The sequence below is a fragment of the Vigna umbellata genome, chromosome 1 (assembly GCF_029865625.1).
Source record: "Vigna umbellata cultivar VRB3 chromosome 1, Vumbellata_1.0, whole genome shotgun sequence".
In the NCBI taxonomy this organism is placed as follows: domain Eukaryota; kingdom Viridiplantae; phylum Streptophyta; class Magnoliopsida; order Fabales; family Fabaceae; genus Vigna; species Vigna umbellata.
Window position 1 is genome coordinate 28,265,711 of NC_142165.1, and position 18,910 is coordinate 28,284,620.

The 18,910-nt window shown below is 33.9% G+C and overlaps 1 protein-coding gene and 2 long non-coding RNA genes across 3 annotated transcripts; 1 reads left to right on the forward strand and 2 right to left on the reverse strand.

The window, feature by feature from the left end:
* Nucleotides 1-3,648: 3,648 nt before the first annotated feature.
* On the reverse strand, nt 3,649-5,909 carry LOC148205063 (uncharacterized). The gene is made up of 2 exons (XR_015783092.1): nt 5,069-5,909; nt 3,649-4,980 (listed from the first exon to the last, which is right to left on the reverse strand). It is a non-coding gene; the product is annotated as an uncharacterized LOC148205063 (long non-coding RNA).
* A 2,456-nt stretch (nt 5,910-8,365) lies between these two features.
* LOC124838999 (rust resistance kinase Lr10-like) lies at nt 8,366-16,702 on the reverse strand. The gene is made up of 4 exons (XM_088102546.1): nt 15,748-16,702; nt 14,040-14,069; nt 13,864-13,890; nt 8,366-9,706 (listed from the first exon to the last, which is right to left on the reverse strand). The coding sequence occupies exons 1-4, from the start codon at nt 16,547-16,549 to the stop codon at nt 8,460-8,462; spliced, it is 2,106 nt and encodes a 701-aa protein (XP_087958672.1). The 5' UTR covers nt 16,550-16,702; the 3' UTR covers nt 8,366-8,459.
* Nucleotides 16,703-16,878: 176 nt separating this feature from the next.
* On the forward strand, nt 16,879-17,687 carry LOC148205064 (uncharacterized). The gene is made up of 2 exons (XR_015783096.1): nt 16,879-17,286; nt 17,375-17,687. It is a non-coding gene; the product is annotated as an uncharacterized LOC148205064 (long non-coding RNA).
* The last annotated feature ends 1,223 nt before the right edge of the window (nt 17,688-18,910 follow it).

An 18,910-nucleotide genomic window follows, 5' to 3' on the forward strand; every position in this document is an offset into this window, starting at 1 on the left:
TATTAAACTATTTATATCATTTACAATTTTTCATTTCAAGAAAACATTGTACATAAGAGTTTAGAATATGATTTTTTGCTAAAACATAATGATTGAATCCACCAAATGTCTAACATTTGTACTTTTATAAAAGGTTTAATCATTCACAAGGTCCCTATTTGGGGTGAGAATCTTAAATTGGTCATTTTCTTTTTCGGTGTCTTAATTAGGTCCTGATTTTGTGAATATTGCAACAATTACACCTTTACCGTTAAATTGGGCTTAATGGCGTTATTGTTAGGTTGATGTGGCATTGTCATCTTGGTTTTTCAATGACTTAGAGTTCATTATATTCTGACATGTCTTTTTTATTTATTTTTTTTTACAAAAGAAATTGGCAACCATCATTGTGCTGCCGTCATCTTCTCCGTGCACCGCCACCATCCTTGTTAGACCTCTACGACCATCAGCCAACCACTACGAGTCCTACAAATGCTATCGTCTTCCTCTGCAAAACACTCACCATTTGCAACCGCCGTAAATCAAATCACACACAGAAATCACAAAGCAAAAAATCCCTCGTGCAGTTCATCTCCATTGCGTCACTGCTTGTTCTCCATCTTCATCAACTTGGAGAGGAAAGAAAGAGGAAAACCCAAAAACAAATCCACTTGAAACCCAATTCGTTCAAGTCGCAATAGTTGTGCGAGCATCAACCAAAACCACGAGTCTACCATGGAACCCTAATCTAGAACCAGGTTCGTTCCTCGTGTTCATCTCCATGGAAACCTACAGGAAAATCAAGCCAACAGCCTTTGCAAACCCTAATCGCGACACTCAAAGAACCCAAATCGTGAACATTTTCATATCACAACCCCAAATTATGTTTCACAATTAGGCGAAGACAAAGCAGTTTCGCAATTAGGGTTCCACATTCATGGAGACCAAGTGGTCACAGTTTCGACTTTGTGGGATTGGGGTTGGCATTGAGGTAGCGCGATTCATGGCTATCTCGTAGTGGTCCGATGTTCCCTGCAATTAGGGCTTGTAATTTGGGTTCTGGCTTGAAATCTTTGTGGAGAAATTCCTTTAATGGAGATGAACGATTTTAGTTATTGATGGTGGAGAAGAGGAGTGCTGCGGTCCGACGATGTTGATCTGTGGTGGAGGCAATGAAAGATCCCCATGGCGATTTACGACAGCTTTGCAATTGGTGTCCGACGATAGATTAAGGGAAATGCTAGGGTTTGTGGAGATGGAAGATGATGATGTGTCAAGGGTGATAACATGGTTCACTTCAATGTTTAATAAAAATAAATAAAATTCCACATCAGTGTGCCATGTCAACCATACATTAGCGTCGTTGGGCCCAATTTAACGGCATGGGTTTAACTGTTGTAATTTTCACAAAATAAAGACCTAATTGAGACGCCGAAAAAAACGAGGATCAATTTGAGATTCACACAAAAAATTTAGGACATGTCAAATGATTAAACCTTTATGAAATCTAATCTTTATATTTGCTTACATGGTCTACCTTTGCAATTTTAGATTTATTATTACATATTTTTGTATTGTCTAACATTTGTATTTTTCGAAGTATTTTTTACATTTTTTTCATGCTGCATCTTTTATAGTTTAATTTCATCTACTCTTTATTTTTTTAATAGTCTAGTTTTTATATTTTTATTGTATTTATGCAACATGTTTATGTATAGCTCATCCTTTCTTTTATGAAAGAGTCTATCATTTACATTTTTATACATTGTCTATTTCATTTAAAATTGAATTTGAATTCTTAACTTCAATTAACTTAATGTATTCTTTAAAATAATTACACATAAAATATGTTATTATATTATATTATATTATATTATATATATATATATATAATTATTGGTTGCCGTATTTAAATTATATACATACTGACCCATCGGTTTCGTTTGAATCAAATTTTCCTCATAATGTACCTTAATAATAATTTTTTCGATATTATGATTTCATCTAGAATTTAAAGTTATTTTTTTAGAAGTGTTTTCCGCATTCATTGTTTTACTTTATTTCGTTTATATTATTTCTAATCTCGCTTTATTTTTTTCAACATATTTATCTTATTGAAAACAGTATGATACTGAAAATAAGTTATCAAAAGATAATTGTTTTTAGTTAAACCACTTTCGTCCTTATTTATGTGACTTTTTTTCAGTTAGGTCCTCGTATTATCGTTTCTCCAATTTAGTCCTTAAAAGTAAAAATTGACTCAATTGAGTCGTTGTCGTTAAATTGGCTTAACGGGGTTAAATTTTTTATGATCTGGGACGTTGATGTGGAAACTTTTTTAAATGTGGCATTCACAGAGCTTTATACGTGGAATTTGACAACATTTAACTTTTTAAAAATAGGGTTTGTCGGTGAATTTTAAAACATGGCATATAGATGGTGTAAACATGAGGATTTAGGGATTTAGGGTTCATTGTTCTTGAAGATTGGAAAGCATTTGAAGGTTCAAAAGATGAAAGTGAGAAAGTGTAAGATGCAACAATGTCTATGGGGCATTCGTGTTCATCTTCCACTTGCAATGAGTGTCGAAAGCAATTCCGCTCTATGAGCTCTCGCGGAAATGGAGGCTAGAACAGGAAGGACGCATCACTGATTTATCTTTGCGGAGAGAAGTCTATGTTTAGGACTGCGAAAACCAGTAAGAATCAAGGAAAAAAATTTTGGGGTTGCCCTAAGTATAAGGTTGGAAGTGAAAATGTTGGATGCAACTACTTCAGATGGTGTAGTGATTGGGGATTTGACAAAAGTGTTAGCTGTGAGGTGATGGAACCAAATGCTGAGAGGTTGCTAAAGAGTTTTGAAAATGAAAGTGATAAGAAGATGATAGTTGCTGTGAAGAAAGTTGTGATGGGTCTTGAAAGGTGGACGAAATTGTTCGTAGGGGTTGTTAGTGTTCTATGGTAATGAACATTATTGTAGTTGCAATGTTCATGGGAAGGGCATGATGTATTGTTGTAGGTGTAATATAGGCCAGTTTAATGTATTTTTCTTTAATGTAATGAAGATGTGTTGCAATGTATTAGTTCCAAATGTTTAATGAAATGAAGATTTCCAAACAATGAGTAGAATCTGTGTGTCCGATTTGGTATATTGTGGTTACGTTTTTTGAAGAAGACTGTCTTTATATAAGAACAAGCTCAAAAATGATTATTCTATACACTTGGAACTTTTGTACATATTTTCTCGGTCCCATTGAAAAACGTATGACCTTATGGCTGATAGTGACAATAGACTTTAATTCTCAGTATATCCAAAAATCTCTGAAACTGAAAAGAGCTTGTTAATTAATCTTTAGATCAATATAGAGTTGACACTTGTAGTCAAATTATTTTTTTTTATTTGGCTCAATTTTTAAAACTATGAACATGCAATAATCTGGATTCAGAATCAGTAACACAGTCTGCCTCCAATTTTTTTTCTGTTCTTCAAAATCCACTTCAGTAGAGTGAGTTTTCTCTTGGGAGGGAAAAAACAGTAACCAAAAGCCATCACAATGGCTAAATCAAAAGAAAATTGATGAAAATTTGTACAGAAGAAACTTTTGTGGTCTTTTCCAAACATAACTTTGTGAGACATAAGTTGTACAACATCAGTTAATGGCACATCATGGACATAATAACATATGCAATATTACTACCAAAATGTAGTCATCCATTATTGATACAAATACCAATATACAGAATACTAAAAGATAAAACATTGTTCATAAAACAATGTTGTAATGTATTACATTTCCTTTGATCTATTACATTTCGCTTCACAAAACATAAAACATTGTTCATAAAACATGTGATTGACCCTCAAACAATGAAATGGGTTCTTCTCCTTGTGGCTGCACAACAGGTTCTTCATTTCTCTTGGGACAATGTGTTCTGTTATGGCCCACTTCCTTACACAGGCTACATCTCTTCAACATTCCACCTTTTGTCATTCTGGTGGTATTTTTCTTCAACTCCGACTACTCTAACCTCCTTTTCTTCTTAGGTCTACTAGGAAACTTTCTTTTTGATGGAGGCATGACATAAGGATATTGGGTTATCTCCCAGAGGTTGTTTCCATTAATAGGATAGATAATAGAGGAGTAAATTTCTTCATACATTGATTTCTGAAAGGAAGAAGGTGTGTAGTCCTCTCCATCTATGTTGAGAAACCTCATTGTTGCCGATGCATGAACACAAGGTATTCCAGTGATGCTTCATTTTCTACAGGAGTAGAATATTCATCTATGTTGACCACAAACTTGTCCCTACTTTTTGATAGATGTTTGACTTCAAATGGCTTTTGTGCAAACCAGCTGTGAACATAAGGCAACATTAGTAATGCAAAGCAGTTGTGCAACAAATAAAGAAAGAAATACATATCCCATAATTTTTCAATACTTGGGAATCCAATACTTTGTTAGTTGTGCCTCCTTTTGTAGTCTATTGAGTATTTTTGGACAAATTGATGATTGAAATGACCTTACCCTTGACCTATTAGTGACCCATCTCTTCATCATGTAAAGTCTGATTTCCTCCAACATTGTAATTATTGATTTTATTCTCGTATGAACCAAAACACTATTAAAGGCTTCTAACATGTTATTAACCAAGGTATCACATTGAGTTGTGCTTGTGAACCTTGATCTTAACCAATAGCTTCATTGAAGATGTAAGACATACAATCATTATATAAATTTATCAGAAAGTAAAAGAAAACTAAAGTGAACTACTACAAACCTTGGAGGAATAACTATCAAGTGGCGAAAGACATCTTGGTTGACCTCTTTTATACTTCTCATCTCCTTCTCCCATTTCTATGGATGAGTTGTTGTAGCTGCCCTCCATATAAGGTTCTTAAGATTCTTTCCAGGGAATTTCTTCCTGAAGTTTGCATATAAATGCCTTACAAAAAATTTGTGTGCAACTCCAGGAAGTAGATCTTGTACAATTGGTAACAGTCCTTGTCAACGAGTCAACAATAAGTTAGATGATATTGATTTCAAGATATGGATATAAGATAAAAGATAATAAAATATAATGCAATTTACCTTATGTTGATCTGATATCAATGTAAGTGAAGAACACATCTCAGGTCCACCTACGTCTTCAATGAGTAGCTCCATAAACCATGTCGAAGTCTCCTTGTTCTCGACCTCTACAATGGCATATGAAGTGGCAAAATTTGATCATTTGGATCTCGAGCAATAGCAGTTAACAACTCACCACGATGTTTGCCTTTCAAAAAGGCTTCATCAAGGCCAATGATTGGCCTGCATGAGACAAAGCTATCTTTGCATTCCTTGAGGCATGCGTAGAACCTCTTGAATATTGGCTTTCCATCATTTTCCTCAACTTTGACCTTGATTGTGGACCCTGGGTTTCTTGCTAATAGCTCATGAGCATAATCATAAATTCTATTATATCGCATAGTGAAAGGACCTTTCCACTTCGTCTGAAGCATAGGCTTTCGCTCGGTAAGCCATATTTTTAAATATTCCTATGTTCCATTTCCTACTAATTTTATTTCTAATATCAACTCTCTTTCTCTTACTGTTTTTTCCAATTTTTTACTTAGCCATTATGCATTCAATGGACGCAACTTGTGCTCCCTACTGCATGTGTGCCTGTCCACCATAATCCTCAATTGCCATGTATCTATTGCGTCCATGTAACCAAAATATGTCATCCAAGGACATTGTCCTTTTGCTCCCACACATTTAAGCCTTATTCTTTTCTTATCATTTTTAACAAATTTGATATTTTTTCCATTCTCTAGTGCATAGGTTTTGATGGCATCCAAAATGTCTTGTTTGTGCCCAAAATATGTTCCCACTTCCCAATTGAAATCAACCATATTTTTTGGCATAGTAAATGTAACAAAATTCCCATAACCCTATTCACCATCACTTTCTTCATCACTGATGTTAAGAGAGGTTAAGTTCTCAGATTCTCATTTATCATTAAACAAACTAGTATCACTAATGTCATCTTCTTCCAAATCTAACTCAGAAACAACACTTAAATCTGACCTCTCTATTCCAAGTAAAACAGATTCAACTTCAACCTCCATATTACCACAACTTTCACTTTCTCTGAAGTCACACTGGACATTTATGTTAACTAACTCATCCATACTATTCACCTCACCATTATCATCATCATCTAATATACTTCATTCATGAACTTGTACTTGTATGTCCTCCAACTCTTCTACTTCTATTCTGTCAGCCTCACCATCATGTAATTGTATCCTCTCACCCTCAACATCTTGGACTTCTAACCTCTCACCTCACCATCATGTGCTTCTCTCCCCTCAACCTCACCATGACTATCATGAACTTATATTCTCTCACCCACAACATTATCTGCTTCTGTCCTCTCACCATGACCTTCATCAACTTCTTTTCTCTCACCCTCAACATAATCTACTTTTGTCCTATCATCATTATCTTCATTAACTTGTATTCTCTCACCCTCAACATCATCTACTTTCGTCCCTCACCATGACCTTCATCAACTTATATTCTCTCACCCTCAACATCATCTGCTTCTATTATCTCGGCCTGACCATCATCAACTTGTATCCTCTCACCCTCAGCACCTACCCCCTCATCCAATTGTTGTGTGACACCACCATCATCTATGGCCTGACCAAACTGTTCAATTACACCACCATCATCTTCTTCTGTCCTTTCATCCACCACTACACCCTCACCACCCTCATGCATCTCAGGTGCAACTTCCTCACCTCCTTCATCAACATTATATTCAGTCATGTGAATGACATCAGGTTGAGACATAGTATGCACAACATATAAATGAACCTAACCATTTAACCTAACTAAATTCACCATATGCAGGAGTCCTACATCATCACACAAGGCTTATAGCCTATCATCTAATACAGGACCACATCCAACAGAAAACCACAAATCCTTAAATCCATCATACCTAAGCCCTTTTACCACACTCACTAAAACAAAGTAACTCCAAAAGTCAGGGTCAAAATACATAGTATCAATTTCCCCTTCATACTTGAGGGACTCGTCGTTCGCGAACTTCCCCCCATGGTGAATAACAACCTATATATCATCCTCCATCACAGACAACATAATCAACAATATTCTACACCTATAAATAACCGTAAAACGAAAAAAAACATCGTATATTAAAACGAATATCAATTGATAAAGACAAAACAAAGGAACTTTAACTATGGGAGACATGGGGGACCACAATCGCAATATGCATACAATACATTTTCGGACAACCCCAACCCCACATTCAAAAAAGCATGGTCAGATAACAACAAAAAGCATTGAATATTAAATTCAAATCTATCTATAGTACAAATACTAACCTTCCATGAAATTTCACTCCAACCACTTGCAATACACGTTGAACTTCGCGATTCACGTCGAACCTAAAGGTACCAACGCTTACTCCAATGACGAAGCTCCAAAGCCCTAATTAAGCAAATATCGTCTCCACTAATGACTTCGCGCAAGGTTGCAATACACTCTGTTTCATATTTTTAATCCCAACGCGCAAGGTTGCAATACACTATGTTTCATATTTTTAATCCCAATTTCAATTTCAGTGAACCCTATTTCCCATCTTAGAAATTCCTATTTTTAAAATGTTAAATGTTATCAAATTTCACGTATGTGAATATCACGTTTAAAAAACTCTCCACATCAACGTCCTAGGTCATAAAAAACTTAATTCCGTTAACCCAATTTAACAGTAAGGACTCAATTGAGTCAATTTTTCACTTTTTAAGGACTAAATTCAAGAAACCGATAATACTTGAACTTAAATGAGAAAAAACCACACAGGAACGTTTAACTTTTTTTTTTAATATATAATTCCGTGAGCTTAGTGAAAGTGGTCATACATGTTTTGTGTAAAGGCACTTAGCACTAAACGTTATGCAAACTACCACGATTTTAATTGCAAATGAAGGTTACCGCCCGTTAAAAATGTCTGTTATAGCTGCTATAATTCTCAAAAAATTATGAGTATAACAAAATATAACGTTGTTGATAAGTATATTCAAAGAACTTGTCAGAAAAACGAGAACTTAAAATCTAACTAACAAATACAATGAGATTTTCATTTGGTATGATAAGGACTTCTTTTACTTAAATTTATTTTTCTTGCATAGTAAAAAGTTAGTATAAATAATGTATTTGGCGAGTAGGACAATCAACATAAAGGTAGTTAACGTTATAGAATATTAAAATATTATAATAAAATTACTATTTTGTTAATATTACTTTTGAATCAATAAAATGTATGTTATATTTAAATTCGTAATACTACTTAGAGCGTGAGATCTTCAATTGTTAAATAAACTTTAAATTGGAAATATAAAGAAGTAAGTAGTGTCTTTCAAAAGAAACATCGTGTAAATCGATTTATTAGCCATTACAAATATCAAGTAGAAAATTCAGAAGAAATATGAGAAATATGAACAATGCTTTCCTCAGTATAACTTGTCGATCCACTATAATCATTTGAAGAGGTTTCGTAGGATTTAGTTTTGTGATCATTTATCTGATAGAGAGAAGGTTTTGGAGGCATTTCAATATTCTCAAGTTCTCCTTCCAACATCTCCACTACTTTGATCATGGGAGGACGATCACTTGGCTTCAGTTGTATACACCATAATGCTATTAAAAACATCTTCTTTATCTCATCATTGTATTCTTGCTTGGTAACATTTTCTCCTTCTATCTCATTTTCCCCACTCAATTGATGGTATATCCAAAGAGGAAAAAAAAATTCACTTGAATCATTTGCATGTGGATTAAAGTTTCTTTTTCTATTTGTCATTTCCATCAAAAGCATTCCAAAACTATAAACATCTGCCTTGTATGACACTCCTCCAAAATTATGATAAAACAACTCGGGCGCCATGTATCCAAGTGTTCCCCTGACATCAGTCAAAGTGATAATACTTTTGTCTGTAGGATAAAGTCTTGCCAAGCCAAAGTCTGAAACCTTTGGGACAAAGTTTTCGTCCAAAAGGATGTTATGTGGCTTGATATCAAAATGTAAAATTTGCATGTCACAACCTTCATGCAAATAAGCAATACCACGAGCCACTCCAAGAGAAATCTCGTATATTTGTCTCTGAGTTAAAGAGATAATATCTTGCTTGGAAAAAATATATTTATCAAGAGAACCATTAGGCATGAATTCATAAACAAGAGCATGATTTGATGATTCCACACAAAATCCAATAAGTCTCACCACATTTGTATGATGTATTCTTCCAATAGTACCAACTTCACTAATGAAATCTTGCCCATCAGACTTTGATTTACTCAACATCTTTATCGCAACAAATGACCCACTACGCAGCTTTCCTTTGTATACCAAGCCAAATCCTCCTTGACCTAACTTTTCCTTAAAACCCCTCGTCATGTGCTTTATTTCTTTATATGAGTATCTTATTGGCGCGAGGGTATTTTCTTGTAGAAAAGCTTCAATATTTTCATACTTTGATTTATGTCTTCTTCCCCCTTTATATATCAACAACACAGCAAAAACTACCACACCAAATATAAATCGTATTATAAAGTACGGTAAGATATACCTTCCGACACCTTTTCCTATTTCAGCTGCTATATCACCATCATATCCTGTAGCTTTATTCAAGCCAAAATTTCGCATCAATCCTGCATGGTTAAAAAATTTATTATGGTTGTGTTGAAAACTATTTCTTATTTCTATCATCATGTTACAATGCTTACAATTAATAACAACTATTCACAACAATGTTAAAATTATATATCAATTAAATTGTCCAATGTGGGGACAAGGACTCACTTATGAGAAAATTATTAGACATTCATGTGTAGAGTTGGAAGTCCTACTCTATGAATGAGATAAGCAATATCCAAAGAGAAAGATTCACAAAAATCATTGACTTAAATTTTTAGGTTGAAGGTAGTGTTGTGATCTTTTATATGATTAACTCAACTCATTGATAGACTGATTCTCCCGATCTCAAAGCCCTTCATAATTTCATTTTTAATCTCTTTCTTGTAGGCTTGTACTACAATTTTATCCTTTCTTATTCCTTTGACTTTGAGGACCTAACTTTGATGTCATAAAATGGTTGGATTCTTCATTGAGATAAGCAGTTTAAACGTCAATTTTGTTTTTGAACAAGATATCGTCATTGTTTTTAGGGATCTCAATCACAGGAACATATGAACATCTCCATTTGATTATTTTTGTTCATCCTTGTCTATGTTATTTAGATGCTTAAGTTTTAAATTTTGAATATTTAATTAAATTTCAATGGTTTAATTTTAATCCTTGTCTATGTTCACGCTCAAATGCTGCTAAGTTTAGTGGCTATTTGGCACTTATTACTTGATGACATGTTTCTATTGTCATTCCTACTTGGGATAAGGTTGAAGAGACAAAGAAGAATCTCACGTGGAAGGATATTAAGTATGTGAACATGATATTAGTTAATTTCATTATTAATCTACATTTATAGGAAATTGATTAAAGTTTGTTTCTACAACAAAATTTTGATATTTCGAACATGAAGGTGGTAAAAAAGATGATCTCATCTGCCACTGCCACCTAATGGACGGACTTCAAGAATTTCTTAACACAGGAATATGCATTTAGAAAACATAAAGATCAATAGTCCTCGTGTCAAGTACTAGATCCGTCAGGAGGATTTGACGGAATTTCATGTTAGTTGGTTGGGTGATTCTTGGCAGGTTAGTTTTTTACAATTGTTTTAATGAAACAAAAGTATAGGTACACTTCTTGTTGTCTCATTTTTTATTTTTTGTTGCAGAAAAAGAGATTGGCCGCCCAAAACCGACAAAAACTAAATGATGCACTCTACCTACTATCATGAGGGTGTGTGTATACATTGTTAGAGCCTCAAGAAGGCTCAAGCAGAGACAGGCTAGAGTCTACTGACCTCTATGAGATGTGTAAGGTTGCTTGTACCAGATCAGGCAAATGACTTCTCAGTTTGCACACAAGCTCATTTATTCCTCGTGGTCAAGATGATATTTTGACGATGGGCAAAGTAAGACCAAAGAATCCAAGACGTTTGTGCAATACTGGTGGGGCATAGGACTCTGAGATTACTTTAGCCCACCACCATTAAGAACTGTCAAATCTTGCACTCAGGATGTCTTGCATAAAATTGAGATGTAGTTTGAAAAAAAAAAAACTTATCAAATTTGGCAATCCTTGAAGCAAAAAGATTGATGAGAATTTATAGTCCCTTGCTCATTCTTAGCAGAAACTCAAGGAATAACTTCTACATTTTCTAAGGTTGTTTGAGTGAGTACCAAAGGGTCATGTGTTGTTGTAGATCCTTTAGCAGATCATAGTTACACTAGTGTAACAAATCAGTGTGAGTTATATCTTGAAGATATCCCCTAAGTGTAGTCGCAATTGGACAACAAATAGAGGGAGGGTTAACCATCCATAATGTCCCTCTGCAGTCTGACTAGCCACATGTTGTGATTGATGAAGTTCAAGATGTTGTTGCTTGAGTGCCCATACATAATACAGAGGTTCCATTGGTTGGGAAGGCTTTAACATGAGCACAAGTATTACATTGTTTTTTTCGTTTTTATTATAATAATTTATATCAATGTTGACCCAAACGTTTTTCCTTTGTTTAGGATTTTTTCCGTCATGATAAGTAAGTTCTGGGACAACATGTTGATGATGATGACATGGTAGAATGATTCCATACCAAATCTTTTGACCATATACCCAATTTGAGAAGGAAGGTTATGTAGCTACGATGAGACTTTAGAGTATTTCAAGTTAATATTATTGATTTCCAATTATACATTTCCTTACCTGATGCCTTGGAAGTTATGTTAAATTACTACTACATATTAATGTAACTTAACTGTTTCAGGTCTTCAATAATTAATCTCCATTATCGTAGCATGATGTAAGATCTAAAAAATACCTAAGAGTAGAAGTAGTTTTTTATAAATGAAACTTGACTATTTTATTATTAAAAAGCTTGAGCTATAAATAGAAAATTAGTTAATGACGATTCATTTTATAAAAGATGATATCTCTCTCTAGAAAAAAGCCTTTTTTCCTACTTTACACTCTTTCTAAATTTCTAACCAATCTATCAGTTTGTTTGAAGATCCTTTACCCTTTTCTCGAGTCATTTTGAGAATTTGTTTGTCCGAGGATTGTTATACTAATGCATGTGTCAAAAAATACTTCAGATGAATCCCTATTTGGTTTGGTTAGGTTGTTAGGATGCGTTCAAATTAATAATCGGACTTTTCTTTTGTGACATAGAGTTTATATAGCCTTTTGAGATAGTAGCCTAAATACAAGTAAGTGAACCTTGCTACTCAACTTGATTGTTTTGATTAATTGTGATTGGTTCAGAAGATGAAGTGAAATACATTTATGATGGGTAGTGATGTTGTTTGAATTGAGATGTGATAATGTTCGTTTCTTTGTTGAATATTGGTGGTTGTGAATTGAATGATATTATGTGATTAAGGACAAATTAAGGTTAAGTATATTAGTTTGGACATTGGCTCATGGTGATCTATTTTTTAGTTGATTTGTGCCTTTTTATGGATTGTAAAAGATATAAAACAAATGCATGTTGAAGGCAACTAAGAAAATTGGTGTATGTGTTAGGGTTTTGAATTTATACTAACTCATTGGACCAACTAGTTAGTCATTAGGCAAAAATGAAAAATTAAATTTCCATATAGCTCCAGTCGTTCCACTCATAGGGTGAGCCTAGATAAATTGGTTCACAAGGATTTAGTTGTTCGGCAAAAATACTTTTACAAAAATCGAGAAAGCATAGGGTGGTTGGTCGCCGAGCCATTGGTTTCACTGAGCGAACTAGTTAGGTTTTTGATCCAAGGTTTGGTCATTGAGTGAGTTGGTTTCCTGTCAAGCAAAAATAAATCTGTGATATCCAAAGAAGCTCATAAGGAATTGGTAGTTGGTGACTCATGGCACGTTGGACGAGTGTACCTCTAGGGTAGCTTGTTGAGCAAGTGAGACTGTGTTAGGCGAGCTTGAGTTTTTGGAAAACTCCCAACTGGTCTCGCTAGGTGAGAGGGGGAGAAAGTTTTGAAGAAAAATAAGTGGGACTTCTTTATATGTAGGGGTGTTGCATAAGACGTAAAGTAAATAAGAGAATAGTGATCAAATTTCCTTCTCCAAATATATAGAGTAGGTTAAGTAATTTTCTTGTTTGACTTCTTTATATGCTAGATTAGAATTTTCTATTCAAATAGTTAGAAAATTATATTGTATTGAGAATTATTGTTTTTTCAGGTTTTTGTTTGAAGTTAAAATCAAATGCTATTAAAAAATATGTCCAAAATTTATGTCGGTCAGTGTATACTCTACTATAAAATTTGGACTTTTTTTCCTATTTTTTATGCACTTTGAGTTTCGTGCATCTAGGTTCGATATAACATATTTACATCGAACTAGCACTCGAACATAAATTTACATCACCCGCATCCAAATCAAAATATTTTATGATGTACAAAAAATAGAGGGAAAGAAATATGCAGAGAAAACAGGTACTGATTTTCTCATTCCACCACTTCACATTACATAAATGCACCAGTATATAAACTGTCTAGATGACAGTTAATACGGTTATATGAAACTAATCTCTTTGATTAGTTTTCAACATTTTAAATATCTTATTTAGATTAATCTTGATAAAAATGTATTAAATAATATAATAAATGTTTTCTTGTAAGAAATAATAATATAATAAATGTGATCATTATAGAAACGAAGGTACATGCTAGGAAGAAAAGAAAGTTACCTCTATAAAGACCAATGCAAAATAAAACTGCAAGAAAGTTTTGCGATGTCAACAAACTGAAAGGATAAAAACCAAACCAGTAGAATCTAAGGAACAAGGAGGTAAAGGACTAGATTATATATAAATGTATAAAGGAAAATAACCTAACAATGGAATAAACAAGGATAGAAACTTACCTATTACGTATATTATGTTTGCATTACTACCTGAAAAACATGAGAATGAAATTCAGGGAACTGAAAGAAGATTTAGAAGAACTTTGTAAGATCTTACATAAAGACATTGCAGAATAATTTTACTTTATAATTAAAACTTCCAATCAGAATATATTTATTTATTTAAGACCTTCATATCTTTTAACTATGTAATAACACCTGTCGAACATGTTAGGCATAAGTGTTGATAAATGCAATTTAGAATTCACCATAACGTGGTCAGTTCATTCAATTTGTAATCTATTTTAGTTTTTTTTTTTTAAAAAAAAATCATATAATCTATATTTAATTTAGTTGAATCATTTTTAAATATTCAATTTCTCAATATATAGTTTGCTTCCATTTATGTATTTTATTTATTCCTACAAAAAAAATAAAGGATTAATTCAATGGTGATGAAGCTACTTTCAACAAAATAAGAATGTACAGGAATCCCAATACTTTTAAGAGGGAGGTCTCTTCTTCAATTATGTGAAACGGTACCAGCCCTCTCCAAAAGTTGTGCATGTATATAAAACAAAAATACCTAACATAGTGCTAAAAAAAAAATATGAAACATATTAAAATGCAAATATGTCTACTTTACCAAACAAAGAAAATACAAAAACTAAATTACTTGTTATTCTATTTTAATCATTTTCTGAATAAAAAATTCAATTTAATTATTCAAGTATAAGAGAGAATATTATAATTTTCATTTAATTATATCATCATAAAATGTGAAAGAAAGAAGCATGGATAACAATGTAAGACAGACTATCATCAAATAATTGGAGGTGGAAATTTCATCTCATTTAATGCTACTTTGCCGACTTAGCCGACCATACGGAGCACAGTTGGACCACTACCCTTTAAAAAAGTTCTATTAAAACTTTTTATAATGTAATTTTGTTAAGATTTTAAGCATCTAAAAAAATTAGAATATATGTTTTCATTATTACTAGTTATTTTATAAACTTAATTTTTATATTATTAATAAAAAAATATTTAAATGAAAGGTAGACTAAATTTACTAATATACTTTTCTCATTAATAAATTTGTTCATTTAAATGAATGTTATAAAATAAAAATTTTAAATTTTATTATTATTATAAATTGGACAGATTGACTTATGGGAGGTATTCATAAATGAGGTGAACCAGTATTTAATTAACAAGTTGTCTATGTTCAACTTGATAGGAAGACTAGTAGCTCATCCACTAAATGAATTACTTAAATAGATGTCTATATTAATATCAATGGGAACATAAACACATTCTATTCACATGTGTATCTTTTTTTTTAAAATAATAAAAATAATTAAAAATTAGACATTATAACAACTATTAAAATAAAAATAATTATTAAAATGTTCATTAAAATTATTGAAAATTAATATAGAAAAAGTAATTATGAAATAATTTTTTATTAACTTTAAGGATAATTAAATTTATCGCAAATAGTTTAATATAAACAATAAAATTAATAAAACAGACTGTGGTGATAAAAAAAAAACGTAATAAATAAGCTAAATCTAAAACCATTTCAAAATAATTATAGAGAAAAATCATTTTATTAATAGCTACAAATGATTACGAAAATTAATAAAACAACTTTTGATCAATAAAACAAACTGAAATAATAATTTAACCAAATATAGACACAGATCAAGTGAAATGGTGTAATTACCGCTGCTGCATTCGTATGTGACTGAGTTAGGTTCTTCATAGATATAACGGCAGTCTTGCTGGCACCGAACTTCATGTGTGGATTCATCAACACTACAATCTACTCCCTTTCCGCATCGATTTTCACAGATAACATACAACCAAGAGAGTTCAAATCCCTGCGAAAGCATTTTGTAGATTTCACTGTACGAAATTGCTTCGTTGGACTTGTGCTCTCCCACACCAGCAAAAGTAGCCACCATCAGCTGGCACCCAACTTTGATGTCCTTCACACCAAAACCGTTTTGCGAATCCCTAACAAAAGCATACACGTGTCCTCTCAGGTCGCAACCACTGGCTTCAACAGCAACATATCTAGGATCATCAGCGATTGGATAGCTGCAGTTGAAATACGCTATCGACGGTTGAAAAAATGGTTCCAATTTCAGCAGATCCGTCCCAGGACCAATTAAATCGTTACTAAAATTGCCGGACTGCAAGAAATAGCGAGGCATGGAGGAGCAGGTACCGTCCTCCGCATCACTCACTCGGATTTTGTATCTCTTGTAATCGATTTCTTGGACTCTGTATTTACCAGAAAACAGGGTAAGAAGAGTTGCGTTGTTCTCACACTGCAATTGGTACCTCGTGTCGCCGCAGTGAGATGGGTCACCGCTGAGTCGAAAGGGGTAACTTATGTTGGGAATGTTGCCGCAGGAGGAAGCAGGGCAGTTGGAGCTGAGCGCGGCGGCGCAAGTTTGTATAAGTAGAAGGATGACGACGATAGGTATTCTTACTCGTCTTTTCATCGTTGCTGTGTGCATTTGATATAAACTCTTTGCTACGCTCTCTTGAGACTATTTGTTGTTGTGCAAGGGTTTCAACTACTAAGAAGACAAAAGAAGATATTTTCAATTGTTTTGAGGGGTCATATTTTATTATCAGTTATAGTTGTACTGTGTATTATCCATCCGATCCTACGAACCAACGGATGGAGACACTAAAAGGTTGTCTTTAACCAGTATTATAACTTGCAAATGCACGGCCTTTTTAAAGAATAAAATATTAGTTTAATACCTTTTTTGTCCATCTTTATAAGGGAAATTTACAATTTCGTCCTACCTTTTTTAAAAAGTTCAATATGGTCCCAAGTTGGGTAAAAAGTGTCCAATTAAATCCTTTTTGGTCACGGCGTTAAATATTTAATGATCTAGTTGACAGCGTGGACAAATGTGTGCAAAGTGGCTGTTTACCTTCAAAACGTGGCAGTGACAGTGTTTTTCATTAACTGAGAACGTGGCAGTGGCAGTGATTTTCATTAAATAAAGTGTTAGGGTTTGGTTTCCTCCGAATTAGTCTTTGAGGATTGGGAATGGGTTCCTAAGGGTGTTCTTCGTTTTCGAAAAGCTGGACCAAAGGATCTTCTCGTTCGTCCCATGGTGGTGCTTGTAGGGGAGGTGGGTTAATCCCTACTTATTACTGTGGTGATATTGCAGTAATCAAAGTGGCCAGAACTACGAAGAATGCTAGGAGAAATTTTTGGGGTTGTCCTCATTACAAGGTTTGAAGTATACCCTTCTCAGTTAATGTTTTCTTGAGTTGATTTGATGCATTTGTTCATAGATTCCCTAACATGGTGAATAACATAGTGGATCTTCAATTGGGAGCTGTTGTAACTTTTTCAAGTGGTGTTGTGAAGACAACGTGGATGAAAAAGATTGCACAATTCTGAAGAGAATAAGTGAGCTGGAAAATGCAGTGAAGGATTTGCAGAAAATGATGAAGTTGTTAGTTGTAACTTTGTGTGTGTATTGTGGTTGACCTTGTAATTTTCAAGTTGTGTTTAGTTTGATTTTAGTTAGATCGTGAATTTGGGTGTTTGTTATAAGTTGGCTTAATACCTGTTATGTATTTGGATGCTTGAAAAAAGTACGTTGACAATGAGAAGGTGTTTTGGTTTAACATCAGTTATGCAATGCAATGTACAAATTGTTGGAATCAGTCCCCCATTTGGTTTAAAAATTCAATAGATGAAGTTAAATTCAGTAGAGATTATTCGAATCAGTCCCCCATTTGGTCAACCCAATAAGGCATATGAATGAGGACTAATGGCACATATTACAAATCTAAGTAGAAGCTTTGACTAAAACATGATGAAACCACTTTGATTCATTAAATAAAGGCAGTAAAGGTTTGTCACCAAAGTACATGATATTGAATACATATAACCTCCAATTCATCCAAAAAGACAATACATGTCTGTCACCAAAATACTAAAAAGTCAATACATATCTGTCACCAAAATACTAAAAAGTCAATACATGTCTGTCACCAAAATAAAGACAGTACAACACATAATAAACCAATTCATCTATCTATCTATCTTTTCTTCTGACTCTGAATTTTTTTGTTCGACGGGACGATTGGGAACTTGGAGGTGGCTGGGTTGGTTGTGTTGTTTCTGGTGACTAGGTTGTTTGTGTTGGCTGGGTTACTTGTGGTGGCTGGGTTGCTTCTGGTGGCTGGGTTGCTTCTGGTGGTTGGGGCCGTAAAGGGCAGTTATTCTTGTTGTGCTTTGTCTGATGGCAAATGGTACACTTTTTCCTATGCCCTCCAACACGCATTTGAGTGTGGTCCTTAGTTAACTCCCATGCCTCCAACTTGCATTTTTTCTTTGGCCTGCTAGGCAACTTCCTTATCAGTGGTGGTAGTACATCATTGAAATTTGTGGTTTGCCATAGTTGGGGACCATTGAGTGGAAAAATTATGGACGCATACACCTCTTCATATGTGGATCTTCTGAAGCAAGTGGGTATAAAATTGTCTGGATGAACATTACAGTAGTTCATTGCTGCAATTGCATGACAGCATGGGATGTCACTGATCATCCACTTTGTGCAGCTACACTCTTTAGTGTCCAGATCCACTGTGAACTTGTTCCCAACAGATGAAGTGTGCCTAACCTCAAAAATCTTTCGTGCAACCCAGCTGAAAGAAGTAAAGCACATCAATGAACGTAAATAACAAAATGTATATAAATTGTGGTGATAACATTACCTTGGCAGCCAAAACCTAGACAAATTACATTCTTTCTCATGCCTCTTCTTTATCTTTGGGCATATTGTGAAGTCCATAGATGTCAGAAATTTTAATCACTGCCACTGCCACGTTCTCAGTTAATGAAA

Coding starts and splice junctions, on each gene's coding strand:
- LOC124838999 (XM_088102546.1), bottom strand. CDS start 16,549: ATGCACACAGCAACGATGAAAAGACGAGTAAGAATACCTATCGTCGTC. Junction 13,891..14,039: donor AAACATAATATACGTAATAG/GTAAGTTTCTAT, acceptor ACTTTCTTGCAG/TTTTATTTTGCATTGGTCTT. Junction 9,707..13,863: donor TTGCATTGGTCTTTATAGAG/GTAACTTTCTTT, acceptor TTAACCATGCAG/GATTGATGCGAAATTTTGGC.